Genomic DNA, 24,246 nt, shown 5'->3' on the forward strand with positions numbered 1-24,246 from the left:
GATCACAATCGCGTTCATAGAAGAGAGAGACCATATCATTGTGATATCTGTGGTAAACCATTCTCTCGTAATAGTAATTTGGTTGATCACAATCGCGTTCATACAGGGGAGAAAGCATATCATTTTGATATCTGTGGTAAACCATTCTCTCGTAATAGTAATTTGGTTGATCACAATCGCGTTCATACAGGGGAGAAAGCATATCATTTTGATATCTGTGGTAAATCATTCTCTCGTAATAGTAATTTGGTTGATCACAATCGCATTCATAGAAGAGAGAGACCATATCATTGTGATATCTGTGGTAAACCATTCTCTCAAAAGAAACACTTGATTATGCACAGCCATATATATACACGAGAGAAGCCATATCTTTGTGTTATCTGTGGTAAATCATTCTCTCAAGAGAGTCATTTGGTTTATCACAAACTTACACATACAGGAGAGAAACCATATCAATGTAATTACCATGCTAAATCATTTGCCCTTAATTGTCAATTGGTTACTCACAAACGTGAGAAACCCTATCACTGTTTTGTTTGTGGTAAGTCTTTCAAATTAATCACCTCACTAATAAGACACATGCAGGGGAGAAACCATTTTCTTCATTAGTTGTTGTAATTCATTTTTTGGAAATTGTGTTGTAACTACACACGAAAATGTTCATACCAGACACAACCTATGTAATATTCATCATTGTTCGACCGTGGTCGAGACAATGGAATTTACTATGCTACACCAGACTTCACGGTCCATCATTGCATTACGGAGGTCTTGTTGCTCGATGCCTGTATCCTTGGAGATTACATCAGGGTAGGAGAGTGTGCATCCTCTGGTATCACGAGCAGATGGCTTCTAGTGGAGAAGAGTAGAAATTGCATCGTTTTCAGCTCTACAACAATGTCCAGCAAACTGGACTCTTCTACCTTTCACAAGAGATGACACAGGTGGTAGTTTCCCATATATTTGTACTTTGGTTGTTGTAGAGCTGAAAACGATGCAATTTCTACTCTCCTCCTCTGGAACCCATCTGCTCGCGATACCAGAGGGTGCACACTCTCCTATCATTCTCTCGAAAAAGCCACATGAATAAACATGGGGGTATTCACAGAGACATGTTTCTGTCTCAATGTCAAAATTTATTAAGTTATAACGATAATTAACACTAATTGGTCTGCTAAAACACAGGCTTTTTCCTTTCATCAGTTATAGGAATTTCTTAATAAAGAATAATGAATAAGATATTTATTTTGTGTTTGTTTTTATTGCTCTATATCTGGACCCTGTTCCCTTTCTACCTTAAACCTGTCAACTGGCACAAAGTGACGTTCCTTCAATACTACCTTCCTCCCTGCCAGTTTTGAGATGTTTTGTCTTGCAAGGTCCTTGGGGACGCTGTCGGTTTTGTTGTCACATAAAAAAATTAAAAATAACACCCAGTGCACTCTGTAGAAGGGCTGACATTAGGAAATGCATTCTGCAGTTGAAGGGTTAGTGACAGGATGTTGTCTGTTTTAGACGCAGCAAATGATTTTAGCTCAATAGAGGGCATAGGATTGGTTAAAATTCGAATAATTAAACTACGTTAAACTTACAAATTACAATTTTCCCAAGAAAGCCAAGAGAAAAAAATGTTTTATTTTGACACATTCTACCAGTATACGAAGTTTAAATGAGTTTAGTTAACTAGAAATTGTGTTGAAAACTGCCGTTGAAAAGGAAAAGATCCCATTTTTGTAATTCTTTGTACTGTTATGTCGTTTTCTATGTTCGATCTCAGGATCATAATAAAGATTTTATCACTGTGAGATTTTCTATTTAGCGTTTTAGCTAAACAAATATATTCTTACAGGAGAGAAGATATATCAGTGTGAGATCTGTGGCAAATCATTCCCTCAAATGAGCGCCTTGACACACAATACAGATGTTAATAGAATAAAACTGTGGGGGAAACTGGAGGGAATCCCACCAGTCAGTAGAGCCATCTAGGAGACAATTAGAGAAATACTATGAAACGAAGGAAAATAACTTCTATAATACTTCATTCCGTCCGTCGATAGGTCGGCAACGAAACGGCGCGCTTTCACTCTTGATGACATCAATTAAAAGGCAGTGCTCCAACATGGCCGCAGTCAAATGACTGAAACAAGTAAAAGAGTAAAGAGTAAGAGTATTAGGAAATGCATTCTGCTGTAGAAATGCCAAATCAGATAAGGGAAACTGGTGCAGCTCATGGCTTTGTCAGTTCTGGTCAACCTATCCAACATATGCCTGTACGGAACACAGACATTAAATTTTGATGAAGAAAGCATGTATAGTGTGGTGTTATGGGCTGTGATGAGCTATGTGGTGTTGGTGGAGAGGATTGCAGATGAGGTTTTCAGAAGTGAAGACTGCAGGGGCCGGAGTAACAGCCACGGGGCATGCATGGGCAGGAAGTTCAAGGAGAGACAGCAGCGTGCAAGGACATGTTTATTTCTTGACAGTGATTGCTCATCCCACCTAGGTCAAAAGGTAAGGCCTTTTGTATTTCTTTCTCCAGGTAAGGGTGATTAGGTGATGGTCTAGGGCTTAGGGGCAGGAGACCCCAGACCTTCGAAAAAAAAAATAACTGTGGTCGTCTTGTAGTCGAGGGCTCTTCGTTGACGCCCCGACACCACTGGGAGGTGGCCCTCGAAGTCGCTGGAAATGGAGATCTCCAGGTCCAATTCTTGAACGGCGCAGTCCTGGTCAAACCGTCCGAAACATGTCAACTTGGACAATGGACATTAAATGATGATAATGATGATGACTTTGGTTAAACCGAGATATTGCTGAAGGCGGCAAGCTGGCAGAATCGTTAGCACGTTGGGCGAAATGCTTAGCGGTATTTCGGCTGCCGCTACGTTGTGAGTTCAAATTCCGCCCAGGTCGACTTTGCCTTTCATCCTTTCGGGGTCGATAAATTAAGTACCAGTTATGCACTGGGGTCAATGTAATCGACTTAATACCTATGTTTGTCCCCTCTATGTTTAGCCCCTTGAGGGTAATAAAGAAATAGGTATAGCTGAAGGCACTTGCTCAATGTGCTCTGCATTGGGATTGAACCACAAACCATGAGGTTGGAAAGAAAGTTCCTTACCACACAAACACGCCTGTCTGCATTTATTGACTGTTTGGTTGTAGGTAATCCCTGGTGTGAATGCATGTTCATAGAAAAAGCTATAATTATTATAGGCGTAGGAGTGGCTGTGTGGTAAGTAGCTTGTTTACCAACCACATGGTTCCAGGGTTCAGTCCCACTACATAGCACCTTGGGCAAGTGTCTTCTATTATAGCCTCGGGCCGACCAAAGCCTTGTGAGTGGATTTGGTAAATGGGAACTGAAAGAAGCCCATCGCATATATATATAGGAGTGGCTGTGTGGTAAGTAGCTTGCTTACCAACCACACAGTTCCGGGTTAAGTCCCACTGCGTGGCACCTTGGGCAAGTGTCTTCTACTATAGCCTCGGGCCAACCAAAGCCTTGTGAGTGGATTTGGTAGACGGAAACTGAAAGAAGCCCGTCGTATATATATGTGTGTGTTTGTGTGTCTGTGTTTGTCTCCCCAACATCGCTTGACAACCGATGCTGGTGTGTTTACGTTCCCATTACTTAGTGGTTCGGCAAAAGAGACCAATAGGATAAGTACTAGGCTTACAAAGAATAAGTCCTGGGGTCGATTTGCTCGACTAAAAGGCGATGCTCTAGCATGGCCGCAGTCAAATGACTGAAACAAGTAAAAGAGAAAGAGAAAGGGTTACATTCTCTCTATAGATTCTCTCTATAAAGGAGCTAATTTTGAATTCCCATATACAAAGTAAACAATCAGGTGGGGTTGGTTGTATTTAACAGGAAAAAACTAACCAAATAAGGGAGTATGGAATTTTAAATATTGGGGACTAAGATTAATATCAAACTATCCATAATCAATACAGCTTAGATATTAGTATGAAAGAAATCATCATCATCATTTACTGTCCGTTTTCCATGCTAGCATGGGTTGGATGGTTCGACTGGGCTATGGGAAGCCAGGAGGCTGCACCAGGCTCCAGTCTGATCTGGCAGTGTTTCTACAGCTGGATGCCCTTCCTAACGCCAACCACTCCATGAGTGAAGTGGGTATTTTTTAGTGCTACCGGGCAAGGGGCTGCATGAGGCTTGGCAAACAGTTCCGATTGGTTGATGCTTTTGTGTGTCACCGACATGGACGCCAGTCAGGCGGTGCTGGCATCTTCCATGTTCGGGTGGTGCTTTTTACATGTCACTGGCACGGGTATCTTGAAAGAAATGTTTGAAGAAAATGTTCTGAGTGCAGTAGCTGCAGCTTGTCGGCTGGAAGGCGGTGGATCGAGGCCGTATATCATGCACAATATGAGGGCTCAACAAGACATGGTTTTCAGCCCCGATGGTTACCCCAATGTCACTGGAGAGAGAGCATTTGTAGGTAGTGTGGAATTGCAACAGATGCTAATCCGTCAACCCAGCACACAAAACAGGAATGATTCGGGTGGAAGGAGACCGGAATGGGGTAGCCATTGACATCATGAACTATTGGGAAAATGTAAACCCCTCAATGGTCGACTGTGGTCCAGAGCAGATGGCTATATGGAGAGAGTGCTGCTGAAATTGCCAGAAGACAATGGAGGTAGTCTTCTGGTACAACATAACGTCCAGGGTAGGGCAAACCGAAGAGTCTGCCTCGAAAAGAGCCATATTCTAGTGAAAAGGGAGACATCTCAGCATGGTGTCTGTACAGTTCGAAGACGAGTTGTGGGTGAAGACCCTGAATGCTTGTGTAGGGCACTGGCCATAAATTTATAACAGACGGACTATAGACAGGAACCTCACAGCAGGCTACTTAGTGAGTTGCTCTGCAGAGAAGGGACTTCCGATCTTTTCCGTTTGACCGGCAGTTTTTTCTAGCGGTGTCATATGAAATTGTCACCCATAATTATGACCCTAGTATTGATCTATTGCATTTCAATCTTATTTAGCGATAGGGGTGGGGGAAGGGTATCTTTTTCTTCCGAAATGTAAATAAACCCAATCTGTTTCTTAAACGAGGGACATATTCATACGGCACAGAATGTTTTCACCTTAGTAGACGTCATTGATTGGTTGAAATTGAAGAAAAAAACAACAAATATCTTACAAACTATAGAATTTTCTCAATAAAGCCAAGAGAAATATATGTTTTATAAACACATTCTACCAGTATACGAAGTTTAAAAGTGTTTAGTTACGTGGAAATTAATTTAGAAAACTGCCGGTCAAACCGAAAAGATCCTAGAGTATACTAGTACGCTTTGTTAAAATAATCTGGTGAGAATTTAAAAAAAACTTGAAGATGGAGTTATTGACAGAAAGGGACAAAGTTAAAAAAACACCGTAACGAATCCAACAAGTCAGTAGCGCTCTCTATTGGAGAATTGAGGAAATACTATCATATCAAGGGACACAACTTGTACAACACATCACGAGGCCAAAGTAGCTAATTAGTGAAGTTAATTAGGGAGGTTAATTACCGATCACTGAGTCGCTGTTTATTTGAGAATACGGTAAGTTGACACAGATTTACTTTCAGGCTGTAATAGTGTTGATAATACTACTAATAATAAGGTAAATAATAGAATTCTGTGAACCTCTCGATGTTACAGTAATTATTTTTCCAAGCGGGAACCTGTCGATAATTAGGAAAATATATTTGTTCGTCTTAATTAATAATTTCCAAACTGAAATGTTGATTTGTTGTTTATAAAATACTATGACCGACTGATACATGTGATATAAAGTAAATTAGTTGGTAAAAATGAATGTAATGTGGCATAATTAATTAGTAAAATGAGAAGAAACCGATTGAAGAATTCCTCATTAATTAATTCTGTCCCGTTGTTAATTAGGCATTGATAAAACGGTAAGTTGATGAAGATTTGCTTTAAGGTTATATTAATAATCGTAATGGTGGTTTCAAATTTTGACGCAGGGCCAGCAATTTTTTTAGGGCAAGTGGGAGTCGATTACACGGACCCCAGAATTTCCTGAAAGGGATGAACGGCAAAGTCAACCTCGGCTGTATTTGAACCCAAGACTTACTGTCGAGATCGACTCTGGGATCTTTTCGGTTTGAACGGCAGTTTTTAAAAACATTTTCCACGTAACTAAACAGTTTTAAACTTCGTATATTGGTAGAGTGTGTTGATAAAACATGTTTTTCTCTTGGCATTATTGAGAAAATTCTATAGTTTGTAAGATATTTGTTGTTTATTTTCTTCAATTTCAACCAATCAATGACGTCTATTGAGGTGGAAACATTCTGTGCAGTTTGAATATGTCCCTCGTTTAAGAAACAGATTGGGTTTATTTACATTTCTGAAGAAAAAAAGATACCCTTCCCTCAACCCTAAAACAGATTGAAATGCAATAGATCGATACTAGGGTCATAATTATGGGTGGACACTAAAAAGGGAACGGTTTTGTTATCCAGCTCTGTTTACGAGAGACCTCTCAGTTTATGGTCACAGGGTATCTTTTTTCTCATAAAAATCAGGGACATTTTCATATGACGCCGCCAGTATATGTTACGGCAGAAATCGTTTTCACCTCAATAGACGTCTTTGATTGGTTGAAATTGCCGAAATGCAAGAAATTAAACAACAAATATGTTACAAACAACAGAATTTTCTCAATAAAGCGAAGAGAAAAAGATGTTTTATAAACACATTCTACCAGTATACGAAGTTTAAAATTTTTTAGTTACATAGAAATTATTTTAAAAATCTGCCGGTCAAAGCGAAAAGTTCCTAATGATGTGTAGGGCACTGACCATGGGCTCATGGTAGACCACATGAAGAGAGGGACCTTCACTGCTGGATAGCTAGCGAGCTGGTCCAGAAAAGGGAATTCCGGTCGGGCAACATGAAGTCTTAAATCAAACATTTTTCTGAAAGGTAAAGGTGAAGTGTGTAGTAAACTTGTGTGGGTATACCAATGTTTCAACACCTCAATGAACTCTGACCCCTGTAAACATTGACATTAAATGGCTGACAGTGTTGATGTTGTAATATTTACAATGTTGAATTACTATGTCACTTAACTATCCTCTTTATCTTACTGTTTCTTTTTCTATTTCAGAATATCACATCATGTTGACGTGAAAGAAATTACTTCATTCAGATGTGCTTTTGATATTTTCATCAACTAAAGGAAGATGATATATTTATAAGGAGCATTCATCTATACATCAACGTTTCTATATAAATATAATCTATGACAAACAACAGAAAAGTATTTCTCTTGTCTGGAATGTCGAAGAGGTGATTGCTTTACAAGTTTGGATAACTTTACAAACGAGTTGACAGTTTTCACCTGTTGATTTAGGTATTAAGTAAGATCACAGATGAAAGAAAGATTAACATTAAAGTATTCTCTAAAAAAAGTAATGCAAATGAACACAAACATATTCATAGAAAAGAAAAAAACAATATTATTGTGATATATATGACAAATTATCCTGTCATAATGAATAATTTAACTGAACCTAAAAACCCTGATACAAGAGAGAAACCATATTTCTGTGATGTCTGTGGAAAAACATTCTCTCGAAGGAGTCACTTGACTGTCCATAAACGTGTTCATACAGGAGAGAAGCCATATCATTGTGGTATCTGTGGTAAAACATTCTCTCAAAGTAATGGCTTAACTAAACACCGGAGCGTTCACACTGGAGAGAAACCTCATCATTGTGATATCTGTGGTAAGTCATTCTCTTGTAGTGGCCACTTGTCTAATCATAAACGCATTCATACAAGAGAGAAACCTCATCATTGTGATATCTGTGGTAAATCATTCTCTGAAAATGGCACTTTAACTAATCACAAACGCATTCATACAGGAGAGAGGCCATTTCATTGTGATATCTGTGGTGAATCATTTTCTCTAAAGAGCATTTTAACTCGACATAAACGTCTTCACACAGGAGAGAAGCCACATCATTGTGGTATCTGTGGTAAAACATTCTCTCAAAGTTATGACTTAACTAAACACCGGCGCGTTCACACAGGAGAGAAACCATATCATTGTGATATCTGTGGTAAATCATTCTCTCGTAGTAGCCACTTGTCTAATCATAAACGCATTCATACAGGAGAGAAACCTCATCATTGTGATATCTGTGGTAAATCATTCTCTGAAAATGGCACTTTAACTAATCACAAACGCATTCATACAGGAGAGAGGCCATTTCATTGTGATATCTGTGGTAAATCATTCTCACGTAATGGTAACTTGACTGTCCATAAACGTGTTCATACAGGAGAGAAGCCATATCATTGTGATATCTGTGGTAAATCATTCACTGTAAAAGGTGATTTGACTCGACATAAACGTATTCATACAGGAGAGAAGCCATATCATTGTGATGACTGGTAATTTATTTTCTTGTTATAGTGAATTGACTAAACTTAAACGTATTTATAGTGGGGAAAAGCCATATCAGTGTGATATCTGTGGCAAATCATTTGCTGAAAATAGCCATTTAATTATTCACAAACGTGTTCATACAGGAGAGAAGCCATATCATTGTGATATCTGTGGTAAATCATTCTCTGAAAGTGGTGTCCTAACTAAACACCAGTGCAGGATAGAAACCATATCATTGTGATATCTGTGGTAAATCATTCTCTGAAAGAGGTGTCCTAACTAAACACCAGTGCAGGATATAAACCATATCATTGTGATATCTGTGGTAAATCATTCTCATACAATGGTGACTTGACTAATTATAAGCATATTCATACTGGGGAAAAACAATATCACTGTGATATCTATGGTCAATCATTCTCTCTAAAACGCCATTTATGTACACATGTGAGTCTTCACACAAAAGTGCAACCATTCAGTATTAATCTTTATTACAACAATTATATGGCTATTTTTTTCTGCTGAAAGACAGGGCTATTTTTATCTCTTCAGATATGATGTTATCGACTTCAATTTCAATAATGTCAGCATCAAATTCATGAATGTTATGTATATATATGGAAGTATATCAACAATGCCTTTGATTTCTGAAGATGATTGCTCTTGATTTTTGAGCAATTTGTTTTGAGAGAATAAAGAAATGGGAATAATGAATAAAAGGTTACACTGAAGTTGGTTTTGTCTATGTGTTTTCATCATTATGGCTGTTATCATCATCATCCTTTAGTGAAATTTTTTTTCTTTACTGGCATGGGTGGCACAGTGTGACATGAGCTGGAAAACCATGATGCTGCTCTAGGTTCCAGTCTGATTTGTTTGGGTTTCTTTGGATGTATTCTCCTAATAGAGTTTATGCTGTGTACTTCAAATATATGTGTGCGTATGCACTCACACACACATATATATGTGTGTATGTGTATATATATATATATATATATATATATAATATATATATATATATTATATATATATATATATATATATATATATACATATATATATATATATGTATATATATCATCATCATCCTATGAATAAATATATATATTTCCAATGAGGGGAAGGGGTTCCGCCACACTTTTTCCAAGCAAAAATAAGGAGTTTGCAGCACATTGCGTGGTCAGGGTACTTGATTCCATGCAAAAAATCTGAGTTTTTTTGTTTGTCTTTATGAAAATATCAAACTTTACCCAAAATCCTTCTGGACTCCAAATTCTCCGAAAAAAATTGTGACAACAAATTCGTATGTAATCATAATCTATACCATCTAAAAAGTATTATCATCATAATCTACCACATCAGTCATGGAAAATTTTGAATTTCCGTTAATCTACCAAATCATCATCATCATTTAACGTCCGCTTTCATGCTAGCATGGGTTGGACGATTTGACTGAGGTCTGGCAAACCAGACTCCAATCTGATCTGGCAGAGTTTCTACAGCTTGATGCCCTTCCTAACGCCAACCAGCTGTAGAAACTGCCAGATCAGATTGGAGTCTGGTTCGCCAGACCTCAGTCAAATATACATATATATAAATGTACAAATGATAAGAAGACAAAGAAAATTGTTTAACACATTGTGGCTGGGCAGTAAAAACAGTTCCTCTGTACTGAAATTCTTGTGATGGGTGAAAAGTTATTTGACCGTTGGCGACGGAAAATGGGAGAAACTATTAAATAGATAACTTGACATTTGCTCAGGAATTAAACAATGAAGATATTTATGTTTGTGGTGGCGAAGTTGTGTGATCTGCAGTAGAGTAGACTAAATCGCCTCCCACCAAGCAGACCAACTTCGTGGCCTTAGAGTGAATAGGCAAGGGAAGAGAGATACAAAAACAAAAACAAAAATGAGAATTATATATATATATATATAAAGCTGAAGTTGTCTGTGTATGGCAGGTTTGGTAGCCTTCAACTAACACCATCTCCTCTGAGACCCTGTGGCACAAGTTGACCAAACTTGAGAGTATGATAGAAGAAGGCTTGCTCTTCATTCCGTAGAAGAGAAAATTCAAATCGGACCATGTTAATACCAAAAATTATTTACATCAAAAAGGTGCTTTTTCTCTATGAAAATCCCTAAAAAAACTTGAAGACGGAGTTATTAACAGAAAGGGACAAAGCTAAAAAAAACACCAGAACGAATCCAAGAAGTCAGTAGCGCTATCTGTTGGAGAATTGATGAAATACAATCATATCAAGGGACACAACTTCTACAAGACATCAACCACGGGGCCAAAATAGCTAATTAGGGAGGTTAATTACCAATCACTGAGTCGCTGTTTATTTGTGAATACGGTAAGTTGACACAGATTTACTTTCAGGCTGTAATAGTGTTGATAATACTACTAATAATAAGGTAAATAATAGAATTCTGTGAACCTCTCGATGTTACAGTAATTATTTTTCCAAGCGGGAACCTGACAATAATTAGGAAAATATATTTGTTCGTCTTAATTAATAATTTCCAAACTGAAATGTTGATCTGTTGTTTATAAAATACTATGACCGACTGATACATGTGATATAAAGTAAATTAGTTGGTAAAAATGAATGTAATGTGGCATAATTAATGAGTAAAATGAGAAGAAACCGATTGAAGAATTCCACATTAATTAATTCTGTCCCGTTGTTAATGAGGCATTGATAAAACGGTAAGTTAATGAAGATTTGCTTTAAGGTTATATTAATAATCGTAATGGTGGTTTCAAATTTTGGCCCAGGGCGAGCGGGAGTCGATTACACGGGCCCCAGAATTTCCTGAAAGGGATGAACGGCAAAGTGAACCTCGGCTATATTTGAACCCAAGACTTACTGTCGAGATCGACTCTGGGATCTTTTCGGTTTGAACGGCAGTTTTTAAAAATATTTTCCACGTAACTAAACACTTTTAAACTTCGTATACTGGTAGAATGTGTTTATAAAACATCTTTTTCTCTTGGCTTTCTTGAGAAAATTCTATAGTTTGTAAGATATTTGTTGTTTTTTTTCTGCAATTTCAACCAATCAATGAAGTCTATTGAGGTGAAAACATTCTGTGCTGTATGAATATGTCCCTCGTTTAAGAAACAGATTGGGTTTATTTACATTTCTGAAGAAAAAAAGATACCCTTCCCCTCACCCCTAACCCTAAAACAGATTGAAATGCAATAGATCGATACTAGGGTCATAATTATGGGTGACAATTTCATATGACACCGCTAGAAAAAAACTGCCGTTCAAACCGAAAAGATCCCCCAAGACCTACTGTCGAGATAGACACTGTCTTTCATTTTTTTGCAGGGTGAGTAAAAAATAATAATAATATTTGGTACTTTAGGCACAAGTCCTGAAATTTGGTAGAAGGGCGTAAGTCGATTCCATGGACCCCAGTACTGTTCTTATTTTATCGATCTCGAAAGGCAAAGTCGACCTCGGCGGACTTTGAAGTGTTAGAGTAAAGACGGACGAAATGCTGTTAAGTATTTTGTCCAGTATGCTAATGATTCTGCCAGTAAATAATGGAATTCTGTGAACCCTTCGAAGTTACTGCAATCTGTGAAAATGCATAGAAAGATTGAGAAAATATGCTCGCTTGTCTTAGATATAAAAAAAGGGATTTTCCTGAAAGGTATGAGGAAAGTAGGCGTAGGGCCGAACTAAGCCTTGTGAGTGGATTTCGTAGACGGAAAGTGAAAGAAGCCCTTTGTATATGTGTGTGTGTGTGTATGTTTGTGTATCTGTGTTTGTCACCCCAACATCGCTTGACAACCGATGCTGGTGTGTTTACGTCCCCGTAACTTAGCAGTTCAGTAAAAGCGACTGATAGAATAAGTACTAGGCTTCCAAACAATAAGTCCTGGGTCGATTTGCTTGACTGTAAAGCGGTGTGCCAGCATGGTCACAGTCAAATGTCTGAAACAAGTAAAAGAGTAAAAGTTGTGTACGTATGCCAATCTTTCAACGCTTCAATGAACTCCGACCCTCGCGAACCTTGACATTAAACGGATGACAGTATTGATGTTGTAAAATTTGCAATGTTGAATTATTATGTCACTTAACTATTCTCTTTATCTCACTGTTTCTTTTCCTCTTTCAGAATATCAGATCATGTTGACATAAAAGAAATCTTGTCGTTCAGATGTGACTTTTGATATTTTTATGGACTTTCATCAACTAAAGGAAGACAATATATTTATAAGGAGCCTTCATCAATACATCAACTTTTTTATATTGATATAATCTATGACAAACAACAGCAAAATATTTTTCTTGTCTTCACTGTCTGGAATGTAGAGGAGGTGATTGCTTTACAAGTTTGGGTAACTTTACGAAGGACCTGACAGTTTTCACCTGCTAATTTACATATTAAGTAAGATCACAGCTGAAAGAAACATAGCATTAAATTATTTCCTGAAAATACTAACTGAACTGAACACAAACATATTCATAGAAAAGAGAAAAAAACAATATCTTTGTGATATATATGACAAATTATTCTTCCATAATTTAACTAAATCTAAAAACCCTGATACAAGAGAGAAATCATATTCCTGTGATGTCTGTGGAAAATCATTCACTCGAAGAACTCACTTGACCATTCACAGATGTATTCATAATGGTGAGAAGCCATATCAGTGTGATATCTGTGGTAATTCATTCTCTTGTAATAGTCAATTGACTAATCATAAACGTATTCATACTGAGAGAAGCCATATCAGTGTGATATTTGTGGTAAATCATTTTCCGAAAATTACAATTTAACTGTTCACAAGCGTACACATACAGGAGAGAGGCCATATCATTGTGATATCTGTGGCAAATCATTCACTACAAACAGTAATTTCACTAAACACAAGCGCGTTCATACAGGAGAGAAACCCTATCGTTGTGATATCTGTGGCAAATCATTCTCTGAAAATGGTGTCTTAACTAGACACCGGCGTATTCATACAGGGGAGAAGCCATATCGTTGTGATATCTGTGGTGAATCATTTTCTTGTAGTAGCCACTTGTCTTATCATAAACGTATTCATACAGGGGAAAAGCCATATCAGTGTGATATTTGTGGTAAATCATTCTCTTGTAGTAGCCACTTGTCTTATCATAAACGTATTCATACAGGGGAAAAGCCATATCATTGTGGTATCTGTGGTAAATCATTCTCTTGTAGTAGCCACTTGTCTTATCATAAACGTATTCATACAGGGGAAAAGCCATATCAGTGTGATATCTGTGGTAAATCATTCACTGCAAAATGTGCCTTGACTAGACACAAGCGTGTTCATACAGGAGAGAAACCATATCAGTGTGATATCTGTGGCTAATCATTCTCTGAAAGAGGTGTCTTAACTGGACACCAACGTACTCATACAGGAGAAAAACCATATCGTTGTGATATCTGTGGTAAATCATTTTCTGAAAATTGCAGTTTAACTATTCACAAGCCTACTCATACAGGGGAGAAGCCATATCACTGTGATATCTGTTGTATATCATTTTCTAATGCCAGTTACTTGAAAAAGCACACACGTATTCATACGGGTGAGAAGCCATATTGTTGTGATATCTGTGGTAAATCATTCTCTGAAAATTATAGGTTGACGAAACACAAATACATTCATACTGGGGAAAAAACATATCACTGTGATATCTGTGGTAAATTATTCTCTGATGGGAGCCACTTAACTAAACACAAGCGCGTTCACACTGGAGAGAAACCATTTGATTGTGATATCTGTGGTAAATCATTCTCTAGTAGTAGCCACTTGTCTTATCATAAACGTATTCATACAGGGGAAGAGCCATTGCAAAATGTGCCTTGACTAGACATAATCGTATTCATACAGGAGAGAAACCATATCAGTGTAATATCTGTGGCAAATCATTTTCTGAAAGAGGTGTCTTAACAAGACACCAGCGTATTCATACAGGGGAGAAGCCATATCAGTGTGATATCTGTGGTAAATCATTCTCACGAAAATTCCACTTAAGTAGACATATGAGTATACACACACATGTGTGACTGTATAAGTATTAAAATTTATTACAACATGCCTAAAATTACTTCTAGTTTTTCTGCAAAGAGACAGGGATTTTTTTTTATCTCTTCAAATTTCATGGTATCAACTTCAATTTCATCAAAGTTAACATCAAATTCAGCAAAGACTTTGATTTCTGAAGATGGTCATGCTGGATTTTTGAGCAATATCTTATGAGAGAATAAAGAAATGGGGATCTTTTCGGTTTGAACGGCAGTTTTTAACATAATTTCTAGGTAACTAAACACTTTTAAACTTCGTATACTGGTAGAATGTGTTTATAAAACATCTTTCTCTCTTGGCTTTATTGAGAAAATTCTATAGTTTGTAAGATATTTGTTGTTTTGTTCTGCAATTTCAACCAATCAATGACATCTATTGAGGTGAAAGCATTCTGTGCTGTATGAATATGTCCCTCGTTTAAGAAACAGATTGGGTTTATTTACATTTGTGAAGAAAAAATATACCCTTCCCCCACCCCTAACCCTAAAACAGATTGAAATGCAATATATCGATACTAGGGTCATAATTATGGGTGACAATTTTATATGACACCGCTAGAAAAAAACTGCCGTTCAAACCAAAAAGATCCAGAAATGGGAATAATGAATAAAAGGGTAAATTGAAATTTGTCATCGTCTTTTTCTTCTTCTTCTTTTTGTGAATCTTTTTTAATATGCTGCCATATGTGTCGCAGTGTGACATGAATAAAAGATTGAACTGAAATTGGTTTTGTTTATGTTGTGTTTTCTTGGTTGTCTTCGTTATCATCATCATCCTTCATAGATGTTTCCATTGATATGCTAGCATAAGCTGTAACATGAGGTGCCAATCCATAATGCTGCACCAGGTTCTGGTCTGATTCGGTTCGGTTTCTTTGGATGTATTCTACAAATGCTAAGCAATTTACAGTTTGTGCTGTGTGCTTTATATATGTACATATGAAAACCTGGGACGAGGTGGTGAAACACGACCTTCGCTCTTTAGGTCTCACCGAGGAAATGACCAGAGACCGAGATCATTGGAAGTATGCTGTGCGTGAGAAGACCCGGCAGGACAAGTGAGGCCACAACCCGTGGCCCCTACCTGGGATGTAGTCAGTCCACCTGTTCATACCTTCTTTCTTGGGACATATAACTCTACATGTGAAGACCTGTTAAGGCAAGTGAAAATCAAAGAATCAAATCGAAATCGATCAACATCAATGGAATTTGTAGTTTGTGGTACCAGTGCCGGTGGAACATAAGAGAACCATCCAAACGTGGCCGTAGCCAGCTCCGCATCGACTGGCCTCCGTGCTGGTGGCATGTAACAAACACCATCTGATCGTGGCCGTACCAGCCTCGCCTGGCCTCCGTGCCGGTGGCATGTAATAAACACCATCCGAGCGTGGCCGTTCGCCAGCCTTGTCTAGCACCTGTGTCGGTGGCACATAAAAAGCACCCACTACACTCACGGAGTGGTTGGCGTTAGGAAGGGCATCCAGCTGTAGAACCACCGCCAGATCTGACTGGCCTGGTGCAGCCTTCGGGCTTCCCAGACCCCAGTTGAATCATCCAACCCATGCTAGCATGGAAAGCGGACGTAAAACGATGATGATGATGATGCAAAGAGCACCATACGAGCGTGATCATCGACAGAGCAGCTTCCGTGCCAGTGGCACTTAAAGGACACCATTCAAGCGTGATCGTTACCAGCGTTGCCCTACTGTCACTTGTTTCCGTGCTAGTAGGGTGCCAAGAGCACCATCCGAGCGTGATCTGTGCCAGTGGCATGTAAAAGGGCACCATTCGAGCGTGATCGTTGCCAAAGTCGCCTTACTGGCACCTGTGCTGGTGGCATGTGTAAAAGGATTCGAGTGAAGTCGTTGCCAGTACCTATTTCTTTACTACCCACAGGGGCTACACACAGAGGGAACAAACAAGGACAGACAAACGGATTAAGTCGATTCCATCGACCCCAGTGCGTAACTGGTACTTAATTTATCGACCCCGAAAGTATAAAAGGCAAAGTTGACCTCGGCGGAATTTGAACTCAGAACGTAACGGCAGACGAAATACCGCTAAGCATTTCGCCCGGCATGCTAATGTTTCTGCCAGGTCACCGCCTGACCAGTCCCCGTGCCGGTGGCACGTAAAAAGCACCCACTACACTCTCAGAGTGGTTGGCGTTAGGAAGGGCATCCAACTGTAGAAACTCGGCCAGATCAAGATTGGAGCCTGGTGCAGCCATCTGGTTAGCCAGCCCACAGTCAAACCGTCAAACCCATGCCAAGCATGGAAAGCGGACGTTAAACGATGATAATGATGATACATATATATATATAGAGAGAGAGACACACGTATGGATATTCATGTGTGTGTGTATGTATGCATATCTAATACTATAAATGTGAATATCAGTGAGTCACACATCTTCAAATTTACTCATAGGGGCCAAAGCCCAACATATCATACCATTTTGAAATCAGGCTGACTGTGTCAGTAAATTAAGAACATTCCAATGCCATATCTGGACCTGTAAGCCTTGTGAGTGGATTTGGTGGACAGAAACTGAAAGAAGTCCATCATATATATATATGTGTGTGTGTGTATATGTTTATGTGTCTGTGTTTGTCCCTTCAACATCGCTTGACAACCGATGCTGGTGTGTTTATGTCCCTGTAACTTAGCAGTTCAGCAAAAGAGACCGATAGAATAAATACTAAGCTTACAAAGAATAAGTCCTGGGGTTGATTTGCTCGACTAAAGGCGGTGCTCCAGCATGGCTGCAGTCAAATGACTGAAACAAGTAAATGAGTAAATGGTATACTGGGGTTTTCCGAAAATCCGCCCAGGGCTTTAAACAGAAAATTCTATTTTACAAAACTATATTTTGGATTAATTAACCACCTACCTATAATAAGTGCCCATGGGCAGTAATATGGAAGTTTAATAGCACTCAATATTTCACTAATGGTATGTGATCGTTGAACACATTTTGATATATTTTCTTTCGACTCCATTATTGGGAATAAAAATCCTTTGAATTTATCCACAAACATATTTGGGATCTTTTCCTTTTGAATGGCATATGTCAACACAATTTCTAGTTAACTAAACACTTTTAAATTTCGTATACTGGTAGAATGTGTTTATAAAGCATAACTTTTTCTTGGCTTTCTTGAGAAAATTCTATAGTTTGTAAGATATTTCCACTTTAAAATTGAGCATTTCGGCAATTTTAACCAATCGCTGACCCCCATTTGGGGTGAAAACATTCTGTGCTTTATGATTATGTCCCTCCTTTAAGAAACAGATTGGGTTTATTTACATTTGCGAAGAAAAAAAGATACCTTTCCCCCACCCCTAACCCTAACTAACCCTAAATCTAAAATAGATTGAAATGCGATAGATCGATACTAGGGCCATAATTATGGGTGACATTTTCATTTGACACCGCTAGAAAAAAATCCCATTTTCCATAGCGGTGTCGTATGAAATTGTCACCCATAATTATAACCCTAGTATTGATCTATTGCATTTCAATCTGTTTTAGGGGTGGGGGAAAGGGTATCTTTTTTCTTCGCAAATGTAAATAAACCCAATCTGTTTCTTAAACGAGGGACATATTCATACAGCACGGAATCTTTTCACCCCAAATGGAGGTGAGCGATTGGTTAAAATTGCCAAAATGCTCGAAATTAAAGTGGAAATATCTTACAAACTATAGAATTTTCTCAATAAAGCCAAGAGAAAAAGATGCTTTATAAACACACTAGCAGTATCGCCCGGCGTTGCTCGGGGTTGTAAGGGAAATAACTATAAAGCATTTTAGAGAGTTATAGCCAAAAAATGGAAAAAAAAATGATGGTAAATTTTAGTTAAAAAGGTCGAGTTGCGTCCCCTAGACAGTCTGTGGTTTGTGTTTCTGATTCTCGACCCCATGTCGAATTTATCGATTTTTTTCAGAACTGGGAGAACTTTTCAAAATTTTCGCTGCGTTAGTTTTGAATTATGACATTGGGCTGTGTGTGTCAAGTTTCATTAGAATCGGTTGAAAGCCGTGGTCAGGGTGAGGGTACAACCTAACAGACACACAGAAACACACACAGACAAACTGCCGTTTATATATAGAGAGAAGAGATTCTACCAGTATACAAAGTTTAAAAGTGTTTAGTTAACTAGAAATTGTGTTGACATGTGCCATTCAAAAGGAAAAGATCCCATATTTGTATACTTATTAATTGCCATGGTAGCAGTAGGATTCATAGAAGTTTTGTGGGAATATTGAATTCACAAGTGGTCCCTGACATCCCGCATGCATATCCTGAGTGACGGGACGCACTGTTTGCTGCGGAGTTTCCACAGACGCAGGGACAGAATGACCTCGAAGCCGCCGGTTGCTGACCAGACACCTCTTGGAATTTTTTACCAGGTCCCCGTTGGCCAGGCTGCGGTGCTAATACCGCTCGGTGCCAGACCAATCTACCTTGGGTGGCCCTACCAGGAACTGAAGTTCCCGATGGCATAGCTCTGACACTGCCCGTTTACACCACCCTACTGCTTTGAGGAGGGGTTGGACTTCAGGGTGAGCTGATTTGTGATGTCCTCCTCCCACTGCCACTTCCCAACTGGCGCAAATGCACGGGCGGGCAGCTAAAGACCTGGGCAACGACGATAAAGGAGGACCTCTCCGAACTTTCAGGTCCACAGGTGGTCGGTCTGCGCAGATGGAACCGCGAATGGCTTGCTATCTCCAGTGACCTCGCACAGGACCCTCAAGCGTGGGCCGCCATGGTTCGTGATGCCATCAGAACCAGAGAAGAAGCTGGCTCAACCCGCCCTGGGTGAACGCCGTCACAAGTACAAGTAAGTATCTACAGACGTAGAGCAAATGGACGTCTAAACAGAATGCAAACAAGAATACTAACTCTGTTTCAACTTTTAACCACAAATAATCGCAGGAGTGGCTGTGTGGTAAGTAGCTTGCTTACCAACCACATGGTTCCGGGTTCAGTCCCACTACATGGCATCTTGGGCAAGTGTCTTCTACTAATTGAAATAAGCCCATCATGTATATATATATGCGTGTGTGTATATATGTTTGTGTGTCTGTGTTTGTACCCCCAACCATTAATTGACAATCGATGTTGGTGTGTTTACATCCCCATAACTCAGTGGCTCAGCAAAAGAGACAGATAGAATAAGTACTAGTCTTACAAAGAATAAGTCCTGGGGTGCTCCAGCATGGCCACAGTCAAATTATTGAAACAAATAAAAGAATACACACACACATATATGTATACACATATATATATACATATACGGGTGATTGGAAAGTAACTCTATTTTTAAATACTTATCAATTATTTATTAATTGTAATTCTTTTCTCAGTTTTTAGTGTTCATTTTCTGAAGTATGAGAGAGTAATCTGTAATGGCTAAATGCCCACTTCCCAAGGAGACGGATGGGTCATCATTGTCCGCATAAGTGGGCTGTTAGGAGTCCCGACTTAACACCTCCGTAACTTCTTTCTTTGGGGTTGGTTATAGGAACAAGTCTACTGTGCCAAACTAAAGACTTTGAAAAAAAACTTGAAGGGCGAATACAAGAAGTTATGTCTTCTTCAATCCCACAAGAGTTCCTGGCGAAATCAGTTGACACAATTCCTGGGCAACTGGAGCCCATATCAAAACTGAAATAAAACCTCATACTACAACCTTTCCTCTCATCCATTTTTTTGGTAAAAATTACAATTAATTTATAATTTATTAGTATTTTAAAATAGAGAATTATTTTTCAATCATCTTGTTTATATATATATATATATATATATATATACACAATTATATGTTACATTACTCGATAGTCAAGATAAAACTCTGAGTTTCAGATGCCGATGTAAATTTCCTCTATTTACATAATATTGAGGTCTCTTTCTTTCTTTTGTTATCTTACCGTTTTACCAATATATATATATATATATATATATATATATATATATAGTCATCCCATGTGGTCTAGTGGTTAGGATTCCTGGCTTTCACCCAGGTTCGATTCCCGGCATGGGAACGGCATTTCTGTTCTACACTCTCGGAGTGGCTGGTGTTAGGAAGGGCATCCAGCTGTAGAAACACTGCCAGATCTGACTGGCCTGGTGCAGCCTTCGGGCTTCCCAGACCCCAGTTGAACCGTCCAACCCATGCTAGTGTGGAAAGCGGACGTTAAACGATGATGATGATGATGATGATATAAATTAGAAAAAACCCCCACCTTTTATCAATTCAATGGAGAGAAAAAAAATGTGTAGGATTCTCTTTTGCAGTCCTATAAATCTTTTTGTTTCTATAAAAAGAGTCAAAAATGATTTCTTGTCATATATGTGTTTGTGAGAGTGTGTGTGTATGTGTGTCCAGTTTCTCCTTTCTGGTTTTTACCTAGTTTTCTGTTTGCTGTGTTCTTGTTTAATTTTTCTTCTTGTGTTCTTCCTGTTCACATACGTGGCTGTGTCGTAAGTAGCTTGCTTCCCAGCCACATGGTTCCATGTTCAGTCCCACTGCCTGGCACCTTGGGCAAAATGTCTTCTGCTATAGGCTTGGGCCAACCAAAGCCTTGTGAGTGGGTCTGATAGATGGAAACTGAAAGAAGCCCATCATATATATGTACGTGTGTGTGAGTGTTTGTGTCTGTGTTTGTCCCCCCACCATCACTTGTCGACCGATGTTGGTGTGATTACCACCCTGTAACTTAGCAGCTTGGCAAAAGAGACCGATAGAATAAGTACTTGTCTTACAAAGAATAAGTCCTGCGTCGATTTGTTTGACTAAAGGCGGTGGTCCAGCATGGCCACAGTCAAATGACTGAAATGAGTAAAAGAATGCATACATATATATATATATATATTGGGTTGTCTGGAAAGTTTGTGCCGATTTATAGTAGCTTACCTTTCGACTTATTTTAGAACATGGTTGAGTCCATAAAAGAAGGATTTGACTACACCTCCATTTAGAGCACAGTTTAAGCTATCTTTCGTGGAAGAAGGTTAATGTTCCTATAATCTGTGTAAATTCTGTAACCCTTTAAAATGGAAGATAAGAAAGTTCATCTTCGGCACTTGATGCTTTGGGAACCAGACAAAAATTGCTGCAGCTCGGCTGGGATGTGTTACCCCACCCTCCATATTCACCAGATATTGCACCTTCAGATATCCATTGTTTTAGTAAAAATTGCTATTAATAAATAATTTGTAAGTATTTTAAAACAGGGAGTTACTTTTCAATCATCTTGTTTTTATATATATATTCAGGTCTCTGCAGAATAGTCTTAATGGTAAAAATTTCAATTCCTTGGATGACGTAAAAAGATACGTTGATGAATTCTTTGCCATGAAACCACCTCAATTCTGGGAAGGGGGTATTTTCAAGTTAAAGGAAAGATGGAGACGCATTGTGCAACAAAATGGTTCATATTTGGTTGATCACAAATGTAATGGCAAGTATTTATTGACCTTTTTCTTTCCTTTAAAAATTTGCACAAACTTTCCAGACAACCAAATATCATCATCATCATCGTTTAACGTCCGCTTTCCACGCTAGCATGAGTTGCACGGTTTGACTGGGGTCTGGGAAGCCAGAAGGCTGCACCAGGCCCAGTCTGATCTGGCAGTGTTTCTACAGCTGGATGCCCTTCCTAACGCCAACCACTCCGTGAGTGTAGTGGGTGCTTTTTATGTGCCAGACGAGGCTGGCAAATGGCCACGTTCGTATGGTGCTTTTTACGTGCCACTGGCACGGAGACCAGATGAAGCTGGCAACAGCCACGATCGGATGACACACATACACACCTTCTCCTTGGCTTACGACTGAGCTCCGTTCTGACTGACAGGTCATAAGTCAATCTGGGCCATATGGCGGATTCATATTTTGCAACTCTGTTTTCATTCAAATACAAATGATGCTCTAAAGTGACCGAGTAAGAGACAGCAGCAGGCCTGGGTCTGAGGGAGGCCCACATTGTCAGATGTTGCCATAGTTATCACAAGCAAAACGCCCCCACCCCCGGTCCAATGGACGGTGCTGAGTTGTCAAACATTTAAACCAAATTTTCTCAAAACAACTTGTCCGACCGTCCCATAGGCCTCCCCTTTGAGAAACACTGATTTAACCTAAATTTGAGATACCAGCAAAAGAAGAAATAAAGATAGACTTTTTTTTCTATTCCAAAGAAAAACGATTTTATTCACACAAATATGCAACCGAAGAGTTTAAAGTACCAGTAATGATAAGGCTGTTGACTGGGAGAACACAAACATGGTTTAAACAGTAAGCTTGGCAGGAAAGAAACGTGCCTTTAAGCAGTACAAAAACAACAAAAAGTGGAAGGTGCAGTTATGTACAGGTTAACGGAAGAAAAGCAGGACAAAAACGCCTTTATCGATCGCATTCTCACCTGGAATCGATCTTTGTAATTTTTTCAAGACTTATACACGCCCTGATACCATCGGTATCTAGATATCAAATTTGAGCGCAATCGGATGGAGGATGCCTGAGATCCTAGAAGACACACACACAGACAGACAGAACGGATTTTATATAATAGATAAGCAAAGCTTCCCAACATCCAAAAGATTGATGTTTTTGTTTATTCATATAGGTCGTAAGTTGAGGAGATTGTTTATGTACAGACCATATACAAGGGAATATGTGTGTATCTGTCTATATGTGTGTGTCTGTCTATGTATGTGTGTCTGTATATATATATATATATATATATATATATATATATATATATATATATAATATATATATATATAATATATATATATATATATATATATATAATATATATATATATATATACACATATATATATTTCTAATATAGGATAAAATGTTTCGCAAAAAATTTTATCAATGGGCAGCATATTAAAAAATACCTTTAAAGGTTAAATTAACTCTGAAATTGGGTCCGATATGATAATAATAGAATTTTTTAGAAATTTCTGTCAGCTTTCTTCGAGACGCGTGCTTATAGTGAGGAATTATTTGGTTATGGACGATGTGTCTAGTTTCGGCATATTTGGTATTAGAAAATTTTTTTCTTTTGCCCTTGTTTATAAGTTGTTTATAAATTTAACTTTTAAAGGTATTTTTTAATATGCTGGCCATTGATAGAATGTTTTTCGAAAAATTTTATCCTATATTAGATGTAAATTTAATTTGTCGAAATATTTTCGTCGCTTTGAGACCGCGACCTGTTCACTGGGAATTTTGTCAGTGAACAGGCTTATAAACACCTTCCACTCTGCAATTGTATATATATATAGACGTAAATTTAATAGTGTTCACTTCCGGACTCTCTCACTCTATGAAGGTTTTCAGTTCGAATCGCACGTGACTCGAGGTGTGCTGGAGAATTTCTATTTTGGATATTTTGGGGTTACTTAATTGTGCTCATGACTTAGTGTTTGCTTCTTCCATGGGTATAAGTAAGTATTTCATTTATTTCTTTGCCGCATTTATCACTGGCGAAGAGAAAGTTCTTATGAATTAACTCTGAAATCGGGTCCAATATGATAATAACGGAATTTTTTAGAAATTTCTGTCGGCTTTCTTCGAGGTGAGTGCTTATAGTAATGAATTATATGGTTATTGACGATGTGTCTATTTTCAGCATATTTGATATTAGAAATTTTTTTCTTTTGCCCTTGTTTATAAGTTGTATATATATATATATATATAT

At 38.4% G+C, this 24,246-nt stretch overlaps 1 protein-coding gene across 1 annotated transcript; it reads left to right on the forward strand.

Moving 5' to 3' along the window:
* Positions 1 to 74: 74 nt before the first annotated feature.
* LOC115227586 (zinc finger protein 436-like) lies at positions 75 to 12,605 on the forward strand (the record flags this gene model as incomplete). The annotated part of the gene is made up of 3 exons (XM_029798371.1): positions 75 to 241; positions 407 to 544; positions 12,583 to 12,605. Coding segments are annotated over 3 exons (328 nt in total), but the record flags the coding sequence as incomplete, so codon positions are not given.
* Between the last annotated feature and the right edge of the window lie 11,641 nt (positions 12,606 to 24,246).

This window comes from Octopus sinensis, unplaced genomic scaffold (assembly GCF_006345805.1).
Source record: "Octopus sinensis unplaced genomic scaffold, ASM634580v1 Contig05121, whole genome shotgun sequence".
Taxonomy (NCBI): Eukaryota; Metazoa; Mollusca; class Cephalopoda; order Octopoda; family Octopodidae; genus Octopus; species Octopus sinensis.